General features: G+C 39.6%; 1 protein-coding gene across 5 annotated transcripts in view; it reads left to right on the top strand.

The window, feature by feature from the left end:
- PIK3CB (phosphatidylinositol-4,5-bisphosphate 3-kinase catalytic subunit beta) overlaps positions 1 to 8,552 on the top strand; it is an 80,674-nt gene extending 72,122 nt beyond the window's left edge. For all 5 annotated transcript variants that reach the window (XM_044433060.1, XM_044433062.1, XM_044433059.1 and 2 more), the window contains 5 exons: positions 2,495 to 2,662; positions 3,196 to 3,319; positions 3,934 to 4,079; positions 5,560 to 5,692; positions 6,896 to 8,552. In XM_044433060.1, the coding sequence (XP_044288995.1) occupies positions 2,495 to 2,662; positions 3,196 to 3,319; positions 3,934 to 4,079; positions 5,560 to 5,692; positions 6,896 to 7,033 (709 nt within the window). In that variant the 3' untranslated portion in view covers positions 7,034 to 8,552. The remainder of the gene's footprint in view (positions 1 to 2,494; positions 2,663 to 3,195; positions 3,320 to 3,933; positions 4,080 to 5,559; positions 5,693 to 6,895) is intronic.
- The last annotated feature ends 17,245 nt before the right edge of the window (positions 8,553 to 25,797 follow it).

Below are 25,797 nucleotides of genomic sequence, written 5' to 3'. Positions count from 1 at the left end.
GAAGCTGTGGCCATGAAAACAAAGACACTTATTTTAAGCCTGTAGTCCTAGATAAAGGAGAGTTATAAGCTCAAACATTTATTCTGACATAACAAAAAGCACCAAACCTCATTTAATTTATTTGAAAAAGGAAGTTTGAATGGATAGGTACAGTATTTGTGGACTTAGAGGCACCTCACAGAAGTAATACATTGCAGCAGGCAAATAGTCATTTCTTAGGATGATTTATTGATCTTTCACTAATAGTCTTTATATAGTTCTTTGATAAGGACAAAAGAATCTCCCTGACAGATGTTGAAGGCAAGGATGAAATGACCAGAGCACTGAGGATTTGTCCCCTGCTTGACTCCTGTCAAAATGTCTCTCTGACAAGGATGTTTTTTCCTCCAGTTGTGAGCATCCCATCCTCAGGGGGCTGAGCCGCTTTCATCATTGCCTGCTTTTGAAGGGGAAGTTGTTGGAAGTGTGCCCAGTGAAAACTGCAAGTAAGGGTGAGCTGAAATGTCATGAAGTACAGCAGGCCACAGCATTACAGTTTAACATAACAAAACCTGCCGGAGGATTATCCTGTCATGATTAGGGCTTGAAAGTACATCCTAATAGCATGACAGCAGGAATTTCAGAAGTACAGCTGCTGGACTCTGGAGTGGGATTTGATATTTTTAACTGCATGGAGAGATGTTGGGTTGAGTAGTATAAAAAGCTTAGAAAAGTAGGCAAAAGGTAGAAGGAACATACACAGGAGGTTGTTCTGGTCTTATTTGAGGACTAAACTGGCAGATGAAGTTTGGCTTGGCCAAATTACATTAATGTAATTAATTTTCTTCCTTTTTCGTAATACTAGAACCCACTGGAGTCAGCCCATGAAGTTGATTGGTGAGAGATTCAGGACACATAGAAGGAAATGCTTCTTCATATAGCATTTAAACTATCATAAGATGTAGTAAAGGACACTAATTTGGGTGTCCTTACAGGGACATCAAACACATTTACAGAGGAGTCTACCTGTTACTGGAGAACATGACTTGGAGAGTGGAATCACACTCATATCCAGCTTCTCAGTTTCCCACAGGCAATTGTTTGGCCCCTGTATGAACAAAATCCTGGACTAGATGGACCATGAATCTGATCCAGCATGGTTCTTCTTACATTCTTGGGTAGTCAAGTAACAAGTGCCTATCTGCCTGCCGTGTTGGGGTCTTTGATTTTTAATGTCTGCAAGGCTATTTCTTTGAATGGCAGGCTGATGGTGGGCATTATTTTTCTGTCTTATTCATGTTTTTTGAATCTTCCACAAAAGCTTATTCAGTTTCTTTCAATGTACATCCTATGGTGACCTTTCTCAAAAACTTCTTCTATCTTCAGGCAATGGTGCCATCCTTTGTTCCATCTCTTCCTAGCCCTGTTTAAGCATTGTAATATCATGTTTACTGTACCATGCAGATAAAATATAGGCTCCAAATCCCAATACTTTTTCTAGTATCATGGGAAGCATCCAGTCCCAAAGCTAAAGAACTTCAACTCACGCATCCTCTCTCTCTGCTTTCTCGAACATTAATGTCCTATTCATTCACTGTGCTACTCAATTCCTTTCTTACTAAACCTACCATCTTTACAAGAAGCTTCACTGCTGACTTCTCAGTTGGCCTCCAAACAGCCAGCGCTCTTGAAGCTTGAAGTACAAAGGATGCCTGAATTTAAATTATAATATTCGCAGAAGGTAAAACTGCTTAGAGACACCACTCAAATAAGGATCAAGGCCTTATATTGCAGGAAAGCTCTCTAGTGGAGGTGTGCATCCTTTCTTTCTTTTAATATGTTTTTCCTACATACAGTTAGTTATGGCATCGTAAAGGAAATAGTGCCATCTGTTGTCAGAATACCAGAAGTTTTCTGACCTTTATTTATGAAATGATAGAAACGGCAGCTATTAATTAACTTTTGAAACCCCATCTTTCAAATTAGTCTATGTTGTTGTTAGTTGCGAAGTCATGTCCAACCCATCATGACCCCATGGAAAACATTCCTTCAGGCCTTCCTGTCCTCCACCATTCCCCGGAGTCCACTTAAGCTCACACCAACTGCTTCAGTGACTCCATCTTTCCACCTCATCCTCTGCAGTCCCCTTCTTCTTTTGCCATCTATTGTTCCCAGCATTAGGCTCTTCTCCAGGGAGTCCCTCCTTCTCATTAGGTGGCCAAAGTATTTGAGCTTCATCTTCAGTATCTGGCCTTCTAAAGAGCAGTCAGGGTTGATCTCCTCTAGGACTGATTGGTTTGATTGCCTTGCAGTCCAAGGGACTCATAGGAGTCTTCTCCGGCACAATTCAAAGGCCTCAATTCTGTGGTGCTCAGCCTTCCTTATGGTCCAACGTTTGCAGCCATACAACCCCATGGACAGTACCAAAAGGCAAAAAAAAAAAAAAAGTCTATATGTCTGTGCTTAAAGCTCTCTTGGAATGCATGTCTGAATTATAATTTATCTGTTTTCCCAGAATACTGCCTTATGGTTGTTTAGCAACAGGAGATCATTCTGGCTTAATTGAAGTAGTTTCTTCATCTGAGACCATTGCAGATATTCAACTAAATAGTAGTAATGTTGCTGCTGCTGCTGCATTCAACAAAGATGCCCTCTTAAATTGGCTCAAAGAATACAATTCAGGGTAAGCAATAATCTCTTAATTATGTTATTGTTAAGTAAGATTTTTAGCAAAGTGTTGACATTTCAGTTGCTGACTCAGTACTGGTATCATCAGAGCCTTTGTGATGTTCCAGTCTTTTACTCAAGTTACTAAGAAGGAGCATTTCATCTCATGATCACCCAAAATGATAAATCACAGGATACCCACATTGTATCAGCTAGTACTAGACCCATGGTTTCCTGTCTATGTGGAATCCTTTGATACAGGCAAAAGTCCATGTTAGAATCCATCATATCTTCCCCACATAAAGCATGCTCATGAAGTGAAGAACAGTGGGCTAGGAGGTTCCTATGAAAGTTCCTAGTAAACCCACAATGTGTCACTAACTGGTAATATGAAGCAACTCCAAGCCAGCTTCTGTGTTTGCCATTCCGTTTAGCAAGATGCATCCATGAAGCTGTGTCTGGAATTTGAACAACACTTTAAAATATTGGATATAAAATTATTAATGCTTTTAAACAATTCTAACATTTTCCTATTTCTTTCTACTTTAGAGATGACTTGGATCGAGCTATTGAGGCATTCACTCTATCTTGTGCTGGCTACTGTGTAGCTACTTATGTGCTGGGCATAGGAGACAGACATAGTGACAATATCATGGTTAGAAAGAATGGTCAGGTAAGAGTCATCTTAAGCAAATCATACATGATCGCCACACAGAGCTGTTGTGGCGAGAATCTTGCCCTAGTGGAATTGTCTCACTTAAGCATCAGCAGATGATTGTGACATCTAACAATAATTGTGATGTAGCTTTTCAGCCTCTGATGAAGCCAATATGCTTACTTCTTGTAACGTTTACCATCCCTTGCAAATCAGGTGACATTCAAGAAAATACTAAAGACATTTTCCTGCATGTATAAACTTTTCATATAAAGGGGCAGGGACGGGGAAGAGTATAATACACTGTTGACTGATTCAATATGTTTTTAAAGGCTTCTTAATTTGCCAGAGAAGCATGAACCAGCTTTGTCCTGAACGTTTTATACAGTATTGATTCCTGTCTAGAAATATCTGTCAGATACACTATTGATCTTCTAATAAAATATCTCATAAATTAAAAGACAAGCAATATATAGATATTTACAGCTGTTATAAGATGAAATTGGGAGAAAAATTCATGGGGGCATGTTTTGTAATAAATAAGATTGTGTTGAAGATTTTAGAGCAATTAAATTATGGAATAATTATTTTTCCAGGGACACTAATTTTGGTTTATGCAATTCTTTTTCCAGCTCTTTCATATAGATTTTGGGCATATTCTTGGAAACTTCAAATCCAAATTTGGAATTAAAAGAGAGCGGGTGCCTTTCATTCTTACCTATGATTTTATCCATGTGATTCAGCAGGGGAAAACTGGAAATACTGAAAAATTTGGCCGGTAAATATGAAGCTTGTCAAAATAATTTCATTAATTCTGGCCCATAATCTTAAAAATAATTCTGCATGCAGTAAAATTAAAGACAGTCACAATTTTGAACAAAATCATACTGATGCAGCATTATCGCAGTGGTAACAGTTTTGTGTTAATCTCTTGTTGGAACAGTGCACAGAAATATAATTGAACTTGGGGCTCATAGCACCACCACGAAAGACCTTATCCTTTTACTGAGGTAATGGGGAAACAGTTATTGGTTGTTAAGAAAGATGTCATGTCAGGGCAAAGGAGGAGCTTATTTCTCCCATCCTGTGACAGGTAGAATGGGCCTATTGCTCTTAATATTGGTAGAACCTTGCACCAGCTATGAAGTGTAGCAAAGGAGATCTCCCTTGCTTTTAGAAACTTCCTCATTCTCTGGGCCAAACTAAAAGTTAGTGAAAGCACACATAATGGAGCTTTGCGTAGTAGCTTCCATCATTGTGCCTTAAGTGTGCAGAGTCCCCATTCAGATTGAGACCATGGACCTTCCAGAGAGAAGTTAAGCTCCCTTCTACCACATTTTCATGGAAGTCTACAACCATCACCTAAAATGATGATGGAGCTTTAAAAAGTGGGGCAAAACTTCTTCTTCTTAAACTCCTTCCTTTGGAATTTTGTGGAAAAATGGGTGAGAGAAATCTTAAATTGTTCTTCGCCAGAGTGATGCAGCCCTGATATGAATTAGGGCTGTGTGTGCTTACACAAGAGAAGAATGAAGTTGCACACATGGTATGAATGATTTAACAAATGCTTGGCCCTCACTTGTGTGTGTGCGCATGTGTGCATATATGTCTTGGTACAATGTGAGATTTTTCCCTCTCTAGAGTTCAGAAGACAACAGTATTAAATTGCACTGACTACTAGAATTACAGCTGGCTAATGGACCCAGGCAAAGTTTGTGAAAGCTTAGGAGTAGACTTTATATATGTGAGAAGATGTGAACTTGATTAGCATTCACAATATAACTGCAGTATTGATGCACTGAACCACCATCTCCCAGTCTACAAAACTAGTTAACTTTGTGCTTTCATACAAACCATTCTTCATGCATTTGCATGCCAAAGAAAGATGCACAGGAAACCATACCATTACCCAGCTGCCTCTGCTTTGGTACTCCAATCTGGATTGCTGTATTGGCCTTCCTTCTAGCCAGTGCAGCTGTAATATTTTTGTATCATCTGTAGGATGAATAACAAACATTTTGCAAATGAGTCCATTTTCAAAATAAACAGAATGTAGCCTTTAGTTTGTTAGTGTCTGTTTTCAGACAAATGTAAAATCAAAGTGATTTATGTGTTACGGTTCACTTACCTCAGATAACACCAGTGGTAAGTCAGTCTTATTCAAAAAAATCGGTCCTGAACCAGATCAGGCCAACTGAGTTCTCTGGCCCACTTTTTCATCCCCTTTCTTACTGTGTATCTTTTCTGTGGATGTTCAGGTTTCGCCAATGCTGTGAAGAAGCATACTTGATTCTGCGAAGACATGGGAACTTATTTATCACTCTCTTTGCACTGATGTTAACAGCTGGACTTCCAGAGCTAACCTCTGTTAAAGACATCCAGTACCTAAAGGTAAAACTCTTAAAATACATCTCAGATTTGCTTTTTACTTTTCCTTCTTGTTTGTGCGCTGTGTCCACCAATGTAGTTGTTGGAATATCTTCATATGATATGAAAATATGAAGTCACCTTATCCCAATTGAAACTATTGTTCAACTTAGCCCAGTATTAACTGCTCCCATGGGCAGCAGCTTCCCAAGTTCTCTAGTGTAGATCTTCCAAAACGTACCATTTTATCTTGTAATTGGAGATCCTTGGATCAGAACTTTCTGGATGTACAGTCTGTGTTCCATTATGGAGATATACTCCTTCCCCAGTATCCTCAACTGAGATTCTTTGGTCTTTTTCAAGCAACCATACTTATAGCTTAGCCTTGAGAAACTAATTGATAGCACTTTATACTCAAAATTTGGCTTATCCAAGGTTCAGATAAAAGAAAACAAGGAAATAAAAGAGTAGAAAATGTTATCAGTTAGTTTCACATGTCTAAATTATGAGCAATGGGATGGCTTGTTAAACTGATGATCACAGAAGTTATTTGTGCATTTGTTCTACTGGATAATTGTACAACAGGTAGTTGGTTATTACCTTTAAGAGCTCCATCAGACCTTCATTACAACAGATAGCAAAAAAGTTTTGAAAATTTTTCCCAAGCCCCTTGTCTTCATCTTCACAACTCTTCTGATGTTACTGAAGAGTTCTAGTAACAGTATTTAAACAGCTGTCAAATGGAGAATTGTGATTTGGCTAAAACTGTTGGTAGTCATGGTTGGAACTTGTATATTTCATAAAGGACCCTCATATCTTTCCAGCCCTAAGGTGTTCCACCCAAAACCTGGCTAATAAAATATTTAATTCCCTTGCTTCTATTTTCAGACATGAGTCTGCCAGGAGAAGTCAGAGTTAATAAAGTACCAAGGGGTGAATCAGTTGGTTGGTTTCTGCCTTTTTTGAAAACACTTTCCAACTTACAGCATACCTTCTTGGTGATAGCAGCTGACGATGTGCAAGAGAATGTAGTCTTACTTTGTACTTACTTATTTGTAGCAGATACCGCTATTCATAAAGAACATGTTCTTTGGTCCACATTCTGTGTGCTGTGAAGCAATGTTAATTAGCTATGGAAGACAAATAATGGCTGTAGACAAATAAGGAAATTGATAATATTGAGTGTGCAAGGAAAATAGCCATTTTAATGCTATTTTTTTCTTTTAGGACTCCCTTGCCTTAGGAAAGAGTGAGGAAGAAGCGCTAAAGCAGTTTAAGCAAAAATTTGATGAAGCACTCAGAGAAAGCTGGACTACTAAAGTGAACTGGATGGCACACACTGTTCGGAAGGATTACAGATCCTAGGGGACTTATGAATTTGCACTAAGCTTAAAGTTACCCTGACATTAAAGTGTTCAAAGGGAGACAGCAGACCCTTTCTAAAAATGGACCCAAGGGAATTTCCTGAATGACTCCTGATTATTTTGCACTCTGCTTTGGAATGCTTTGAGAAGATTCTGTAAAATTTAGCAAATGTTCTCAGTAATCACTTCTGCTGACTTTGCACGCTGAAAGCTACTACCAAGCTTTTATATTATTGTTTGATACATTGAGAAGCTGTAAATATTTGGGATTTTATATGTTGGGCAAGGTGCTCTAACTTGATCTAGATGAACTGATTGCTAAACAGCATCAGAGGTGTTTTGGATGTCTTTGAATTTTGTTCAAGTGAACATTGTGTGTGTATATATACATATTTTTTACTGCCATAAACAAATTCATTCTACTGTAAATAACAACTTCCAGGCCGTGATGCAGCAGGAAACTATCTTGAACTGCTTCCAGAAGAAGAGATTTGTACATGTAATAATGGGAAAAATATTTAAAGAGATGGATTCTTTTGCTCAGAGTGTAAACATGTTTTCAATTTATGTAGCCTGCATTTATTTGCGACAGCCATGGTCTCTGGGAAAATTCCACCTCAACATTGACTGCCTTTGAACTGTATTGACCATCTACTTTAAAATCCTGCAATATCTGAGCTTTTACAGGAGCTTCAATAAAATTTTGGCCTCTTTTCCAGTGACATCCATCATAACTGTACTGTCAAGATACATGGTGATATATACATGCAAAGCCTATATTTAAATATAAATAAAACATGCTTATGAGGCACATACATTCCAAAATGAGAAAAGTGTGTGTCAGTGCCAAAATATTTATGTTTTTAAAAACCTAAAATGCAGCATTTTAATAAGCAACTTCAAAGTAGAATCAAATGTGTTCTTTACTGTGTTTCTTAAAGCCTGCCATGATATTGCTTGTCTTGTCCAGAATGCCTGTGTTCAACCTAAATCTATTAATGTACTGGATTTATTTTAATTAATCAAATGAGGTACCATATTTCAAGGTGCTTAACAGAAGGGCAGTTCAAGCTAAAAGTGCAATAGGTTTAAAGATGTTAACATGAAATGTTTTAAAACACTGGCGAGGTGAACTAACTACTGCTTTCTCACCAAAGAACACTTGTGGCTCTTAGTTTTGGTGGTGAATGAATGAAAGTAATTGTATATAAAGTTACCTTTGGATCAAAGCAATGATTTTAAAATAATAGCATTAAGGACAATTCTACTTTGTCAGAGGATTGTGTTTCTCTAAAGAAAACTGTAGACATTCGGAAATAGTTCTCAGTTAGATTTTGTCAATCTTCAATTTGTGAAACTATTTGATGGAGAGTTTGTGATAAATGTGAAGCTAAGTTGCAATTCTTCCTCTCCCACATGCAGAGTAGTGGGGAGAGGCTTTCCTTATGAAGAGGTGTACAAGCAAAAAATATTTGTTCAGCTACTTGGTTTTCGTAATTAAAATATATTACTTTTAGTAATACTTTTCATTCATTTTCATTACAGATATTGGTTTATTTTTCCCACTTGTGTTTGTTTTATTTTGATTTGCATAGAAGACCCAGTCAGTCGTCTACTGCCTGTAAATTTGGAGTTTTGCAGTCCAATAGTGCAAAATGTTCCGCTCTATTACAGAGTGAGCAAACAATGTTCCTGGCATCATGCCCACCAAGTCAGGCACACTGGAAAAAGCCACAACTTTATAGAGGGTTTTTTTTTTAAGATGCATGTCTTACACTTTGAACATTGATATCAATAAGCAAACCACCTGATCGCCTCTTGCTTGTGATTTCTTCGTATCCTAATGCATGACATTGTCAAGAAGTATACTTTTCAGAAGCTCCAGTTTGCCAAATTGGACAGGACATTCCCATTGATTAACTGTCAGTTTTACTGCACACACTCTTTTCCTTTGCCCACTGTCACCATATAAACAGGAAGAAAGAGACCCTATTCAGGCCACTTTTTAGTATAGTAGAAAATAATGCAATGCAAATCAACCAAATGATGAACTAGTGGTTTGCTTATTTGGAATAATTCATCTGAATTTTCATTCCCAGTGAATCACACTCATTGATCTAGGTTTTTTTTTAATCGAAATGAACACAGAATCCTATTGTCACAATATGCTTCTGACAGCAGCTTTCATATCAAACTCATTCCTTTCAAAAGCCAACCAGCCTTTTAATCAATATTGCTATATATTTCATTGGACCCAAAGGATCGTGGGTGGAAGGCAAACACGCTTGTTTGCAAGAGTGACTAGAAGTGTCTTGTAGATAGGCTTGTAAACTTGAGCCTTAATACGGCACAACCTGAGCTAGTACATGAATGCAGGGCTCAAGCAGTTGCCTGATGTTCAAACAAACCAGTATGGGTTTGACATAGAGTATCTCATGGGCTGAAGCAGAACTCCATCCTTACAGCACGACTCATGTCTATACCCTTCCCCTGCAGCAAAGCAAGCTTGAGGTTTATTTTTCCTTACCCCTCCCCCTCAGAATTGTGCATGTGTAAATCCATCAGCTTACACCAGCACCACTTGGAACAGCATCTCAGACCTTACGTTTAAATCTGAACACTGGAAAAAAATAAGCTCAGGGAGAGAAGGAGATGCTATTTCCCACTGGAGATCATCTGCCATGAATTACTAATACAGACAAACAACTTACCATGTGCTGAATGACATGGTCTTTGGTGACATGGCCACTTAAAGAAATGGTAAAAGGGGGGATAGATATGAAGAAAAAATACAAATGTGTTTATATATATATATATATATATATATATATATATATATATATATATAAAAATAAAAAAATAGAAATGATTACTATAAATAGAAATACATCTCACCATAGTGTGGAAGACTGTAGTGAGGTGAATTGTGTGCCTTGCCCAATCTGTTGCCCAGGTTCTCACTACAGATGGGCAACTTCCAGGCCCCTTTCTTCCTTTATTTTTTATTTATTTGGAACACTTATATGCCGCCCCATTTGCAAAAGCCTTGGGGCGGCTTCCAATACAAATAAATAACTATACAAATACATAAAAACACATAAAAATCTGGAGACATCCTGGCATAAATATAAAATCAATAAATAAATTCAACAAGTAAAATAACGTTTAAATAAAAAGGACTTGGCCTGGCGCCGAAGGACTATCCTTCTGATAGTCCTTCATCTTTAAAGTAGATTTGGATTGGGCAGCACTTCAAATTGAGCAGGCTTCCTCAAGTTGGTTTTTTCCAAAAGTTTTGGACTACAGATGACACTGTTCCTTGCCATTGACTATGCTGGCTGGGGCTCAAGTCCTCCACAGCAGGGTGGGCAAGGCTGAACTGCATGGTAGACTGAATTCACCCTGACTGCACCCTAGGCAGAGGAATCTCTCCCAGTCTCTGCCATTTTCTATACAAGCCACAGACAAATATTATTTATTAATGGTTTAAAACTTTAATAAAACTTTAATATCCAAGATCAGTAACAAAACTGTTTGTAACAGATCATAGCTTACTGTTAAATATACCAGTCTGACTTGCCAAAGTTTGTGTTCTGTCTTTTCTCATCTGAGAAATAGTATCAGTTATATTTAAGTGCAGCATGGGAAATACACTGCCCTTTGCTTTGTTAGCAATCCCACTTAATTATCCCTGGACACAGTGATCAGGAGTGTAAGCCACTGAGCCATCAGAAAGCATCGGATAAGACTATTCAAGGGCTTAGATCATGCTATAGATCATGCACATATATACAAGATGCAAATCTTCCACTCTCCCCTTAGCTGCTGCACACTTAGCATACAGCAGGGCTGGGAAACTTGTGGCCTCCAAGCATTGCTGAGTTGCAACTCTCAGTTCTAGCAGGCATGGCCAATATTAGGGGTTGCGGGAGCTGGAGTCCAGCATCTTGAAAACCACACATCGCCTGCTCCTGGGGTGGAGAAAGCCCCCACACAGATTTACTTTCTAATGTGAGGTTACAGTACCTTACATTAGACGAGGACTTTCTGATGGCCCTGGATTGTGCTTACATACATGGTGGTCTTGAGAAAGCCCAGATTCCGAACAGCAGGAGGAGTGCATTCCCCTGTCATAGTGGTCCAGCAAACTGTGAGCGATGAAGCTGCTCTCTGTATGCAGCATGTTACACACTCGGCAGACAATTATTTCACACTTAGGGCACATTTTCCCAGAATGAGCTTTCCCCACAGAATGCGCCACCACCTCCCTGGGTGTCTTCAGCTTCTTCAGCTCTGTTCTTCGCAGCTCTGTTTTCTTTTCTTCGTAGAGCAAATTTCTTTCTTGGGAGCTAAAAGTCCAGAAAACAAAGACAATGATCCAAAGAGTTAATGGTTAATGCTAATATGTAGCATATATACCATGTTATGTCATTTCTTTTCACAGCATTTCTATGATGAATTCCATGGTTCATATCCAAGCATCTCCAGGTAAAGAATTGTGTGTGTCAGAGCAGGGCCACTCTCCGTTGGTCCAGGTGAACTATTGGCTCACTTGATGGCTGCAACATCAAACAAGAAACTGCACCTAGAAGGGAGTCATCACCTTAGGCACGGGCAAACAATCTTGTGCTCACCCCAAAATGGAAATCAGGCCCTTTCAAAATTCCATTCAAATGCTTGATTGACCAGCATAACAAGAACCATACCAGACTGAAGTGTACATCTGACACCTTGGGTATGGCTGCCAACCAACGATCTCACAAGCACTCAGCTGCACCCTTCTGTCCATGTTCCCCAGCCACTGGTACACAGAGTACTAGATGTACCATCACTCCATGGGGATTCGTAATGGGTGAATTTACCCAAATGAATTCACTACTTACTTGGAAATTAATGAACTCACTTATGTAGGCTCAGATCGAGTACCTCAAAGTGAGCTTTCATTCCATGTAAACCGTCTTCTGCATATATTATTTATCTATTTTCTTCCTTTCTTGCATTTATATACCACCTCATAGCTCAGAGAGCTCTCTGGGCTGCTTACACAGTTAAATACAAGAAAACCTACAGTACCATCAAGAAAACAATAATACAATTAAAAACAGTACAAAAATCTGGCAGTTAATTGCAAAAAGAGAGAAAAGCAAGAAATAAAAGCAATATTAAAAACCAACTTAGCTACAATTACACCTGGAAAATAAAAGGAGAAGCTCTCGATCAAGCAAGGAGGAGCTCATCTCACCAACACAGCACATCTGCAGAAATGCCAGATTAGGCAAGGAAGTTGTAATTTCAGCCTACACAGTGCGTATGTTCTCATGCTCAGAAGCTCATGCAAAATTCCAGCCTGAGAGACACAGACAACAGCTTCCTCTTCTCCAGCAGCTTTGAGAAAACCAGCACGAACATTAGTGGGCCACTTCCTATTATGCAATATTACTTGGGCTGCACACCAGTTCCAAGCCTTAGGGTGCAATCCCACTACCCCTACAGCTGATGCACGTAAGCCTCCGCACTTGGAGTCTCGGGAACTGGCAGGAGGGAGGCACGGTGGCAGCCATCTCCGCCTTCAGCACCCTCATGCCCCGCATTTTATCTGACTGGCAAGTTTGGGCCTTCTAGGAAAAGTGCAAGGGGGGTGCACGGGGTGGAAAGAGACCGGGGCACTATTAGGAGTTGGTATAAGCCCACAGTTCCCAGCCTCCTCCTCCCCCTGCCCCCACGCATGCCCTGTCCTCGCTCCCAAGGAGTTCCTGGGCAGAGCCAGCTGTTCACTTATTTCTGTGCCAACTGTTTGGGGTGGGGGACAGATTTCTGGGTGCCAGCTCTGGGATTACTGGGACTCTGAAGGATCCACTGGCCTCCCAGATGATGTTGGAAGGTGGTAGGATTGTGCCCTTTATACATCAAGCTCAGAAAGAAAAATCCACCACTTATCTCTCGACAGACTGGGGGTCTGATTGGTCTTGCTGCATTAGAGTCTTTCTCCATCAACCATCAAAGTGGTATGGATGTTTATTTAGATATATAGACAGCTTATATTAATTCATATATTTGAAATGTAATATATGCTCCACTTTCCTCCCTTCTTGTGTTTTCTATCCTTTTTCCTTTCTTTTCCCTACTGTATATTGAGATAGAGATCTATCATGATATGGACTTCCTCCCTTTCTTTGAGGGTGGAGTTATTGTGATGCAAAGAAAAGTTTAAATAATGAATAAAGGCATGGAGATAGGCTGCACCTTGACAGATGCCATCAGGAGTCTGGCAGTGGCATTTTTGATAAACTGGAATTCAATATAACTGGAATTTTAAAAGAAAATAAAGGTTGGATCCCCTCTTCTACAGCAGCTTTAAGAGAATTATTGGGCCAGTTATTATCAGGCAGAACTATTTAGAATGCAGTCCTAAACATATATATTCAGGAATAGCTTGTGCAGAACCCAGTGAGGCTTATAGCTACATAGACAAGGACAAGAATGTGCTAGATTGGCCCGGGGGTGTTTTTTTTAACTGGGTAAACAATATTTCTGACCAGCTCTGGAGGGATTTTGAAAAGAATGATGAAGAGGGTATCATTAATTTTCCTAGACTGAAAGACACAACAACGTATGTTCAAAAGAAGCCAAGGATGAATATTCTTAAAATACGGAGAAAATAGAAGTCCAAGTTGTTGGCAGGAATTGCACTGTATCAACATGCTTTACTACAGCTACTTTTTGTGCTTGCATAAGAAGGAACTGCATCTATCATCCAGTTCTGACAAATTTCAATGGAGTATTGAGCAGAATGTATAACGATGTATGAAAACCCAGGTGTAAGGCTTAACTCGTGGAACTTCTGTTCTTCAGGATCTCTGTGTGAAACACTATTTAAAAAACAAAACTTGATGGTATTACAAGGTAAAGAGACTTTACCATCGGCATATATTCTGAGAGACTCTACAGTTTATTGCCTGGTACATTATTAAAAAAGGTGGGGTGCAGGAGACAGAAAGCAAACATTTCCTAAATTGAAAGATTTGGAAACTGAATTAACCATGAAAGATTAGGACATCATAGGGCATGCGAGAAATGCAACTATTTCTTTAAGTCCTTCCCTTAGATGAATTCATGAGCAGATGGCATGTTAACACATGTGCAGATTCCAAAAGTAATGAGGCTTTTTGGAAAGGAATTTGGACAAAGGCTAAGTCGAGCATGTTTGCTCAGACTTGAATGCATGTTCAAACATTCTGGCAAAAAAAGAAGTTAGCAGTGCTATCCTATGCGTGCTTAGACAAAAACAAGGGCCCTGGAATAGCTGACTGGAGCACACTTGGGGTTGAAGACCCTTTTTCTCTCTAACGCGTAAGATTGTGCCAGCAGCATATTTAGAAGATTGCAAGGTATGATACTCCCCAATGTTCAATCGTGCCTTTTCAGCTACACTCAATGCAGTATCTTATATTCATTAAGAACGCACAGACAACATTGTAGCATACAGACCACAGGTGGTCAGACTTGCTCAATGGAATTTATTTATTTATTATTTATGAAAACATTTTTATGCCGCCCCATTCGCCGAAGCCTCGGGGCGGCTTGCAACAATAAATTAAATAATAATAACCATAAGGTAAAAATGTAAACATTAGAATAAAATACAAACATGCAATATAAAATAAGCCGCCCTGGCCAGATAAAATTCAATAATATTAACATTTAAAATGCTGCTTAAATAAAAAGGTCTTCGCCTGGCGCCGAAAAGCAAATAAGAGCCACATATGGCAAATGCCACATGTTTCAGAGTTCCAGGCAGGCTCCTGTGGGCAGCAAGTGATAAGTGGGCACCTGTGGGCAGCAACCACGGAGCAGCAAAATAGAGCCAGAAAGCTGCAAGCAGTTCCTGAGCCTCGTTTTGCCCTCTAGACGAAGACTAAGCAAATGGTCAAACTCCTGCACTGACATGATGGGCATACAAATGTTGGGACAGAGCAGGATACCAGAGCCCATGTGCAAGGCTCAAGTTCTTCCAGGGGAAGACAACATTTCTGGAAAATTGCACTCCCTTTCTCAGTTACACTGATGTTAGCCACATGAACAAGCTAAACCAAAGCTGTTCAATTTAATTTAAATGGTACATTTACCCCTTTCTGGTCTTTTCTTTTGGAACAAAATATATACACAACAACTATGAGATCTCATTTTGGTCTAGATCATATTATTCTAACTTTCATTCGGATTAATTATACAAACACTTACATGCCGTTCCTTGAGCATCCAGAAAAGAAATTCAGGGAAGAAATTTTCTTCTTCAGGAGATGGCTGCCCTTTTTCCTGCAGTGTTTTGCCTCTCCCGAGGTCTCCTCTTTACTTTCTCTCTTTGCTTTCCTGAAAGTCTGACCTGTCCCAGTGAAGAGCAGGGTGCAAAAGAATGCTGAGCAACATGAAGTCTCCAGTTATATACACATTTACGCATAAGCAGGGCCTGCTGCACTCCACAGAGATGACACCCAAGCAAGTGTGCAGCCATTGCAAAGCACAGAAAACACCTAGTTTACTAACCTGAAGGCATCACTTAAAGCAGCCTGTCTCAGGTGAAGAAAACTCCTGCTTCAGAAGCTCTAAATGAAAGAAGGGATGACCAGGTGTACTGCTTTCTTAAGTCAGGAATGCTTAAAAGTTAAGGAGCAATGGCTACAAAATGAAATCTGTTTCTTTCCAAATGTAGCAAAGCAGGAGAACTGACTCCCCCAAAATGATAGGAGTCTTTCCTTGTATGCTGAGGGCAAGAAATAAAGTTGATTCCTGTAATGCAGCAAGCCAGAAAGTAAAATACAGCTCAGGGGCCTGCATAGATATATAATTTCTCTCTCCTTTTGTAAATCAACTGATTAATCTTCATTTCCGCATCGTGTCACTGTGTCTCCAAGATGCATCCTTTGGGCTGCTTTAATTGCATTAGCCTCTCTGTTCTCCATTTGATATTTTAGTAATTGTATTTACTTTTGGCCTCATAGTTTACACTTGCTCCCAAGTCTCCGGTAAGTATCTCTGGCTCTTCCTAATAATTTGTCAGATTTGGAAGCATTTATCAGTAATTACTTTCCAAAACAAATAACAAAAGCTAATTTTGCAGAATAATTCCAAATTATTATTATTATCACTGTATTAAACTGTGCTCTGAAACTACATTAGACTGACATTCCTTAATTATACTATGCTTATGAGGCTAGTTATATAATTATGTAATTATACAAGATGATCTGATTTCACCAAGAAATCCAAGCAGTCTGATAGGATCAGGGTCTTGGAGTAAATTTGCTGGCTCTCTCTTTAATTCACATTAATAAAGGTTGTTACCCAAAACACAGAGTCAGTCACTTCTGCATGAACAGGGAAAGGAAGTGCCATATTAGAAGTAGAAATGTGTCCTAAAGATAGTCCCGGTTGTTTTTCAGTCCTCATCAGCTGCTAACTGCCTGGATTTTCAAGATGTAATTAAGCACAACTTCTTTGTGATATCACCCCTGGAAATGAGAGACTGGTGTATGCTTCTGATTTCAGGAATGCTGGTACAAAAAGCAGGTTTTCAACACAAAGCCAAGTCTTCAGAAAAAGAATTGCTTGCAATAGTAAAATCATTGTGACAAACCCACAGATCGGATATTTTCCTCTGCTTTGTTTAGTTACTCCTCTGCTTTGGAGTGTACGTATCTCTTCTTTTGTGCAATCTCTTTTGAATAAGGCAGAGTAGCTGGTAAAGCATTAATAGCTTTGTGAAACCTGTGGTCAGTGTCAGGGCTCATAGGGACACAGTGTGGCACTTACTGATCAGCATGCTGATGTCATCTACTCCCCCCTTCCCCAGAATTCCTTGTTCCCCCTGAACTTAGTTTACAATATGGAAGGGAAATGATTTTTTCCAAGAACAATATGTAGCTGTAAGCTAACCCTCTGGTAATGCAGGGTCTCTTGGGCTGGCCTGAACTTGAATGGGCAGTTACAATTCAACAGCTTTCTAAAAAAAGCCATTGGGATGTAGTGGTTAAGAGTGCGAGACTGGGACTCAGGTGATCTGGATTCTAGTCCCCGCTCAGCCATGGAGCCAACTGGGTGACCTTGGGCCAGTCACAGACTCTCAGCCCAACCTACCTCACAGGGTTGTTGTTGTGGGGTAAGACTGAGTGCAGGAGGTAGAGAATGATGTATGCCACTTTGCATTCACTCTAAGAAAAAGTAGGATTTAACTCTAATAATAAAGACCTGGTCTTCATATATAGGAAAAATAGAAGCATTTCATTGGTGATTTGTGTTTTATGATGACCTGTGTATCCTTCATCACACATTGTGGGTGACTTTAGTACCCCAAGTACACATTCTGTACTGCAGTTTACACATGAGTAGACCTACTGACTCATTCTTTGTGAGTCAACAATGTCACAAAGTGCTTGGTCTGAAATATATCCAATTTCCATTTCCTACCTTTTACATTTTTTTAAGTTAAAAAGAAACACACTTGGAGTGACAATCATCCCAGAAGCTCCATGAGAATAACAAATAAAATTCAACAAAGGCCCTGAAAAAAGGCATGAACAAGGTTCAATGCAGATCATATTGGTCCCATTTTAGAGCAGAGTTTCTAAGCTAAAGCTTCTAGCAAACACAAAGAAAATCCATTGAGGGAAAGCCATGCTATGATTCTTTTTAAAGCTATTAGGCCAAGCCATTCCTATTCAGAAAAAAGTCAATGAGGCTGCTGCTGTTATGCAGATTTTCTCAGTCTGCATATCCTCAGGAAGAATTGAAAATAAAGGTCTTGGCTTGCTAATATCTGAGGGGGGATTCTTATGCTAATTGAAACTCCTTGAAGAAAAATGCCAGGCAGAACAAAGGGCGGGGGGGGGGGGGTTGAATTTTACATTTTTATAACTTCAGGTACTGGGGTTATAAAGTTCCTGGGGTTATAAAGTCACCCCAGAAATGACATCTGACTAGAAATACAGCAGGCGATATGGTTGCTTATACATACAGGCATACCTCAGTTTTATTGTGCTTTGCCTTAATGCACTTTGCAGATACTACATTTTTTTAACAAATCGAAGGTTTGTGGCAATCCTGCATTGCAGAAGTCTATTGGTGCCATTTTCCCAACAGCATTTGCTCACTAGGTGTCTCTGTGTCACATTTTGGTAATTCTCACTATATTACAAACTCTTTCAGTTATTATATTTGCTATAGTGATCTATGATCTACTCCTGGTGAAGATGTTGTGAAGACTGTTGAAATCACAACAAAGAATTTAGAATATTACGTAAACTTAGTTGATAAAGCAGTGGCAGGGTTGAGAAGACTGACTCCAATTTTGAAAGAAGTTCTACTGTTGGTAAAATGTTATCAAACGACATTGCATGCTACAGAGACATCTTTCATGAAAAGAAGAGTCAATCAATGCAGCAAGCCTACTCATGGCAAACCTACCTGTTGCCTTATTTTAAGAAATTGCCACAGTCACCCCAACCTTTGGTTCCCACCACTCAATATTGAGGCAAGACCCTCCCCCAGCAAAAAGATTATGACTTTCTGAAAGTTCAGATGATGGTTAGCATTTTAGCAATATTTTTTAAATCATAGAATAGCAGAGTTGGAAGGGGCCATCAAGGCCATTGAGTCCAACACCCCTGCTGTTGGACTCGATGGTACGTACATTGATTTTTAGACATGAAGCTATTGCACACTTAATTGACTACAGTATAGTGTAAACATAAATTTTATATGCACTGGGAAACCAAAAAATTTGTGTGACCTGCTTTATTGAGATATTTGCTTTAGTGTGATGGTCTGGAACTGAATCCACAATATCTCTTTTCATGCTAACCAAGGAATAAATCCTGCACTAAATTCAGTGGGACTGGACTATTAATCTTCCCACAGTTCTACATAACTGGACCCAGAGGGCAGGAGCCAGGGATATCTTGAAGTCATTTCTCAGTGAGTTTAATGGAAATTATATTCTGAACACTCTCTATTCTTTGTTCAGATCATCAGGAGACTGTTTTGGTTATCTGGAAAAGAATGAGAAGGATATAATGTATGATGGTTCTTATTAAAGTACATGCAATGGTCTTGTTCTGAAAATAATAACTTTCATATTTCCAGAAAAATAGTAAGTGAATTTCAGTTCTTGAAGGAAGTCCTGCTCCTAGCTGCACTGGATACTGCATTCTTCAGTTCTCAAAGTGCCATGATGGTGTAAATTAAATCCCTTTAATGGTCTGGTACTGTTGCAAATGCTTTCTGTAACTTCCAAAGATAATGTTTTCACAGCACAAATACTATTATTTGCTCATATCTGCCCAGCAGCCTGCTATAAAAGGCATAGTTGCAGACAGTGGTTAAAACATTGGCAATACTTTAACCATGTGCTTTGTTGCCATGATGATTGTTTAGTCCTGATTTATCTTAAAGCAAAAATTGCCAATAAACCCAGTAGAAATTCAGTGACATGTCTGAAGAACAACTTGCCAATTAAAACCAAGATATTGTACCCACCTACCTTGGAGTAAGCCCCACTGAACTTAATAGGAGTTAATTCTGAGTAGACTTATGTAGAATAATGCTGCAATTTCCCCATCTGGGGGTCAGTTTGGCCCATAAGCATTGACACTAGAGTGCTTGAATTTAAGATGGTTTAGATGAAAGTCTTAAACATGGATATCACTAGGAAATTCTCTGCACCATTGCAACTAAAATGAGGAAGTACTCTCTCTCTCTCTCTTTTCTTATAGGAACTTCACAGGGGAACATCTTAGTAAACTGTGTGCCATGTTTTCAGGGTAGTTCAACCTCATCCATTAATATCAATCTAATTAATTAATTAAAAATGCTATATGCAATATTTTAGGAAAAACCCTTCCCAAAACAGCGCACAAAATATAAAATCCCAAAGGGAAAAACATGATAAAAACAGAAATAAAAAATACAAGTATAACTAGATAAGATACACATCAACACCCAATAAAGTTCTGTAGCAATTAGAGGTAATGAACTTTTCATTTTTCCATTTCAAAATCTTCACTCAAACTTTAATGGTGAAATTTTGACAAATATCAAGGTGTTTTCATTTTTATTTGTGGTTTGCTTTGTTTGAAAAGGTTGAAATAATGGTTTAAACTCTATCTGAATCTAAATAGATTCATTGATCCAGTAATATGCCTCCATTGACTTTTGCTGGTATAAGCTGAAATCACGATCCTAATTAAACAATAGACCGAAGAACAGTTGGACGAATGACTGGACTGCTGCTACCCATCTCTGACTTCCATACAAGAGTAAGACTGAAAGTACCAGTTAGGTTGCAATATGAAAGAACAATTTGAAGATGAGAAACAGTGCATGTTTGTGTATTGTGGGATAAATGTTCCTATGTTTTGATCACATTTTTAAGTAGTTATGGCTAGAATTTCCATGTAGTTTTCTTCAAGCTACTGTAAACATACAAATATAACTATATGGTGGTGAGATGGAGGGAAAGCATCCAATCCACATGACAAGACATGCATCTTGATCGAGTTCATGTGGTCAAACTGGATCTGGACTTTACTTTTTCAGGCTACTGGTGAAAACTGCATGTTTATTTCTTCTGTATTAAAGAATGAAAATATATCCCTGCAAACAGAGCAGTAGCAGGTCAGGGGGGAAATTTGAACTAAAAGCTTTCTCTCTGACACCTATTTTCCTACATGTGCAGAACCCTCTAAACACAGAGGGAGACCCATTCAAACCTCAGTTTGCACTTTAAGTTTGAAATTGTACAGTTGAGAATCATTTTTTGCTCTTGTTCAGGTCAGACCTCACCACATGAGAGCAGTAGTCACATGACTTGACATAATCTGACACGGCTTCAACATGGCAGCTGTAATGCGGATGTTAAATAAAACTCTATTCTGTACAAGTTGAAGGCTGGCAAAAGTCAGAAGAAAGAAGATGGGGATAGTGAAGGGTTTTACAGGCAAAACTTCATGAAATCATACTAAAATGGGTTTTCTCATGTGATTCATCCACCAGAGTGGACTGAGCAGAGATGTTGGATTTACCTGCCTAGACCTCTCCAGCCACAGAGCAGCTGCATGGGATCTCCCCCACACCCCAGCGTCTGGAGAAGAAGATGCAGGAGGAGCCACGATTCCATTCCTGCAAGCTACCCCGGGACTGCTCTTGATACAGAGGGTGGGAAATGATGCCTTGCCGCCTCTTCTTAGCGGGTGGGAGAGGGAGCGCGGAGGCGCAAGCATGCTCAGTGGCTCGTACCTCCTCAGCAACAGTGCCTACAATTCTGAGAGGCTGTTTGCATCAGAAGTGGAGCTGGAAAGCCATCTTTGCTAGCGCTTGAGAGCGAGGGAGAAAGCCGTGACTGAGATTGCCAAGCGAGGAACCATGTGAGTATGCCCGATCATTTTGCTTTCCTTCGACAAAAGGCTCTTCTGCGTGAAAAGCGACGGAATATTGCGTGGGCTTGGGGAAGCGGCTCTGCCAAAGCGGCACTCGGGCGCTGTCCAGCAGTTGTGGTGCTGAAAAACTCCAAATAGTGGGCTTATGCATAGGCGTGTTTCTCACTCTACTACCAGAGAGCGACAGAGCTTCGGGAGGTTGGAATTCCCTTGGGGGACTCTCACAACCTCTGATACCATTCTGCTTCCAGTACGAGGCTGAGGGGAGCAGAACGCTGATCAATTTAGCCCTGGGAAGAGGTTCTGTTTAGGAAAACACACACAGTACCCAGAAAGTTCGTGACTGATTGCGAAGAATGGAAAGTTGTCATTTGGGCATTTTTATAATATCATTATTATTTGCAATGTTGTTTTTGGGTTTTCTTGTTCTGTGCCGACTTCCAAGCAAGAGGGCTATGGTAGAAGAGGGCTATGGATACTGTGGAACAGCAGGATTCATTTGTGGTTTGTGAGCTATGGGTAAAGCATAAACAAGGCTGCAGAGGGAACTCCACTAAAGTAAACAAGGGGGCTCACCACTGGTGTTGGATTAGGCACCTGAAAAACTGGAATTGGTGATGATGCAATCCCATGCATCGTTTCTTAAGACTAATTCCCATTTAATGTGTAAATGTAGGAACTACATTAAATGTAATTCCTAGATTTAATGTGTAGAATTGCAGTCTGCATAATGTACCTTTTCAGGCTACATTACAAGATACATATTAGTGAAACATTCACTGGAAATGCTCAGATTCTGAGCAAGACGTGAAATTCAGTACATATTCTGGTTTCATCTACAGCAAAATGGTAATACACATTGGCTTAATTTCAGTATTCGGTGAGATGAGTAAAACAGGGATAGGTGTATGAGAGAATTTCTCACCTGGTTCATTTTAGATTTAAATGTTTTCAACTGAGCAATATGATAGAGTAATCATTTTGCCCTGCAGCCTATCCACACAGAACCCTCCTCTCTAGACGGAGCCACAAATCAGTGCTTAAGCACATACTTTTCATGCATACCATCTTGGGCAAAGAACCTCAGGTGGCACTATGGCAAAACTCATCAAAGGAGAGCTGCCATCATTCAGAGCCAGTGTAGTACTTACTGGGACTCAGGAGATCTCGGTTCTAGTTCCTGCTCAGTCATGGAGCCAACTGGGTGACTTTGGAGTCAAGGACTCTCAGCCCAACCTACCTCACAAGGTTGTTGTTGTAGGGATAAGATTGACAGCAACAGGAGGAGAATGATGTATGCTGTTTTTGAGTTCTTTAAAAAAGGAAAAAGGTGGGGCATATATCTAATAAGTAAATGGTTCAGGATAAACCACATATAGGAAGGAAGGTGCACATGGGCAGCAATCTATTCATATACTCTGGACATCTCTCTATCCCAAGTGTCCTGTTCCTCTCACTTTTTTGAATTAACACATTTCTTACTAGCAGTGGGGATTGCGGTGAATTAGGGCTCTATTTGTGCTAAAAGCTGTGGGTTCAAAAATGCTGTTCAGTGTGCTGGGGCTTAGACCCTACTTCTGCATTGTATGCAGTCTTTTACCAGGTTACTAGCCCCCTCTGAATAGCCACACCTCCTACATTTTGTTTTGGTGCCAGGACACCACAAGTTGCCAAATGTCTCCATGACCCAAAAAGCCTGCCTATACCTGGGACAGACACTTCTAGTCCAGAGGTACAATTGGCCTGATTTAATATATTGCATATTACACATTATATTTTAAAGCAATGATTGCTTCCATAGCTGCTGACAACTAAAGTCTACAAAAGGTTTAAAAAAGTATTAGGAATAATGTTAAGGGCAGAACTTTCTTAAGACAGTGTACAAAAAAGTATACAATGTAAAGTTTAGTTTAGAAACCAATGAATATAAAGTGCTATTGAAAGAGAAAACCAACAAAAACTGCTGTAACCAACCAACTGACCAGCTATAGAAAAGCCAGAGAAAACATGTGAGTCTTCAGAAGGACCCTGATGGAAGCAGATTCCAATAGTAATTAGGAAAAGCTTGTGAGGAGGAAATCTTTTTGTGCCCTGGCTCTAGGTTCTTTTCTCCAGTGGAGAAAGAAAATGAGTATGTAGATGGATGTCAGGTATGACTGGTGCCAATAATACCAGTCAATAGACGCAGCACTTTGATTTGCAAAGACTTATGGCCCTGGCTTTTTTTTCCCCTCCTGGAGGAAAGGAGTGAAAGGAACTGCAGATAGACTTGGGATTTTCATAATTACTTTGCACATTTTTCTGCTCTGCTCCCTCGTGAATCAATCTAAAGACAATCCACTTGCCCTGATGCAGAGTAAGCCACAGACTGCCTTTATGGTATACATCTAGGATAAGTTCTAGTTTCCACATTTTGAGGATACACGTTGTGTGAGGTACTTCCCTTGATCTTTCCTAAGCCTCCTACCAATCAGCTTCATGGGATGAACCCAGGTTCAAGTGTTATAGAAGAGGCAGAACAATGTCTCCCACTCCACTTTTTCCACACCAAGCATTATTTTAAACATCTCTATCATGTCGCTCCTTACTCACCCTTTTTGTAAGCTAAACAGTCCCAGCCCAACCCCCTGATCATTTTTATTGTCCTTCTTGGTACTTTTTCCAACTCATAATGTCCCTTTTAAGGTAAGGTGCCCAGAACTGAACCCAGTATTCCAAGTGCAATTGCACCAAATATTTGTATAAGGGAAGTAGATTTTAGCAGTTCTATTTTCTGTTCTGTTCCTACTTATTCCTAGCATGGAGTTTGCCTTTTTCACAGCAGCTGACCACAGGCTGACATTTTCATGAAGCTGCCTGCTACCACCCCACGATCCCATGCTTGCTCAGTCACGGCTAGCTCAGATCCCATCAGCATACATGGGGACTGAATTTGGAATTTTCGGCCCCAGTGTTCATTATTTAACACTTGGTTACACTGAACTGCATGTGTTGTTTTGAGAGCTTGGAGTGATCCCTTTGGTATGCATCACAATTGCTTTTGGTTTTCACCACCCTAAATAGTTTAGTGTCATCAGCAAACTTGGCCACTTCACTACTTACTCCTAATTCCAGATCATTTATGAATAGATTGAAAGGCATTGTTCCTGTGGGATCCCACTGGTTATAGCTCTCCACTGGGAGAAATTGCCATTTATTCACACCCTCTGTCTTCTTTAACCAGTTAGTGATCCATAAGAGGACCCTCTCCCTTTTATTCCATGACTTTGTTTGCTCGGAAGTCTTTGGTGAGGGACTTTGTCAAAAGCCTTTTGGAAGTCTAAGTAAACAATGTCCACTGGAACACCCCTGTCTACATGCTTGGTGACACTCTCAGAGAACTCCTATAGGTTAGTGAGACAAGACTTCCCCTTGGAGAAGCCATGCTGATTTTTTTCCAGCAGTGATTGTTCCTCCATGTGCTTATTGATTCTATCTTTAATAAAGTTTTCAAGCAGTTTCTCCAGAACAGATGTTAGACTAACTGGCCTGTAATTTCCTGGATCCCCTTTTTAAAAATTGGTGTTACACTGGGCATTCTCCAAACCTCTGATACTTTTATAGACATATTACATATTTTGATAAGAAGGTCAGCAACTTCATGCTTGAGTTCTTGGATACCATCTGGATGCGTGCCATCTGGACAAGGTGACTTGCTAACTTTCAGTTTGTCAATAAGGTTGAGAATTTCATCTTTTGTCACCATTCTCCTTAATTCCTCAGACTCTCTTCCAGAATACATAAATTCAGGGACAGGTATTGTATCTTCATCCTCTGCTGTGAAGACCGATGAAAAGAATTCATTCAGCTTCTCTGAAATCTCCTAATTTCCCCACCTCCCACCACACACACACACACACACACACACACAGCGCTCCTTTAATTCTATCTCTCTTGTGCAAGTTTGTGGTCCCTTCTGTTCTTTTCATTTGGGCAAGACTGCTATTTATTTATTTATTTATTTATTTATTTATTTATTTATTTATTTTGAAGCTTTCTTCTCCAAAATATTTCCTTGACTTTATGCATTAACCATGCTGGTGATTTTTGCTACCTTTCCCCATTTCTGGTATGCAGATTATCTGTGCCTCTATTATAGTGTTTTGAGTAATCTCCAAGCACTTTGTAATGATTTAAACTGCTTAATTCCCCTCTTCAGCTTCTTCTTTACCAGTTCCCTCATTTTTTGGAGAAATTTTCTCTTTTGAAGTCAGATGCAACTGTGTTCAAATTCTTTGGCAGTCTTCCTACTAACTGTATTAAATCTGATACCAGCATAGTCACTGTTACCTAATGG

Source organism: Varanus komodoensis, unplaced genomic scaffold, assembly GCF_004798865.1.
Source record: "Varanus komodoensis strain SLA01 unplaced genomic scaffold, ASM479886v1 scaffold25, whole genome shotgun sequence".
Classification (NCBI taxonomy): Eukaryota; Metazoa; Chordata; class Lepidosauria; order Squamata; family Varanidae; genus Varanus; species Varanus komodoensis.
Note: the sequence above shows the minus strand (reverse complement) of the source record. Positions and strands in the feature narration are given on the sequence as shown.